This window comes from Penaeus monodon, chromosome 15 (assembly GCF_015228065.2).
Source record: "Penaeus monodon isolate SGIC_2016 chromosome 15, NSTDA_Pmon_1, whole genome shotgun sequence".
NCBI classification, from domain to species: Eukaryota; Metazoa; Arthropoda; class Malacostraca; order Decapoda; family Penaeidae; genus Penaeus; species Penaeus monodon.
In genome coordinates, this window is record NC_051400.1 from 12,162,596 (window position 1) to 12,163,036 (window position 441).

At 41.0% G+C, this 441-nt stretch overlaps 1 protein-coding gene across 1 annotated transcript in view; it reads left to right on the plus strand.

Moving 5' to 3' along the window:
* Window positions 1-441, plus strand: part of LOC119582216 (lactosylceramide 4-alpha-galactosyltransferase-like) — a 6,463-nt gene that overhangs the window by 2,786 nt on the left and 3,236 nt on the right. Inside the window, exon 4 of the mRNA XM_037930446.1 lies at window positions 9-224. Coding sequence (XP_037786374.1) covers window positions 9-224 — 216 coding nt within the window. The remainder of the gene's footprint in view (window positions 1-8; window positions 225-441) is intronic.

The window sequence follows — 441 nt, forward strand, 5'->3', positions numbered from 1 at the left end:
CAAAAAAGCCAAGTCTGTGGGGATCAATGGGACCCTTCACGTGGACCAGATACATCAAGAAACTTTGCAAGATACCAGACATGCAGCACTTGTTTCCTGATAACAGTTCGGAGCCCATCAAGTGTGGCAACATTTCCATTCTCCCCGAAGAGTACCTACTGCCGTACCCATGGTGGGAATTTAAACAACTCTACGTACCTGGGAAATGGCAGGAATTTATGGCTGTAAGTTTGTTACTGTTCACATTTTGATATACTCGGTATTGATGAAAAAGAAACGGAGCATGATACACTGTGCTGGGAATTTTTTTGGATGTTATAGATTTTGTTTCCTTAGAAGTATGCACATTTCAAAGACCGTGAACTTTTTAGAGAACATTTTATTCAAGCACCGTATACTTCTTATTGCACGGGGTTGCACGCTTGAATTTGCTTCAAAATG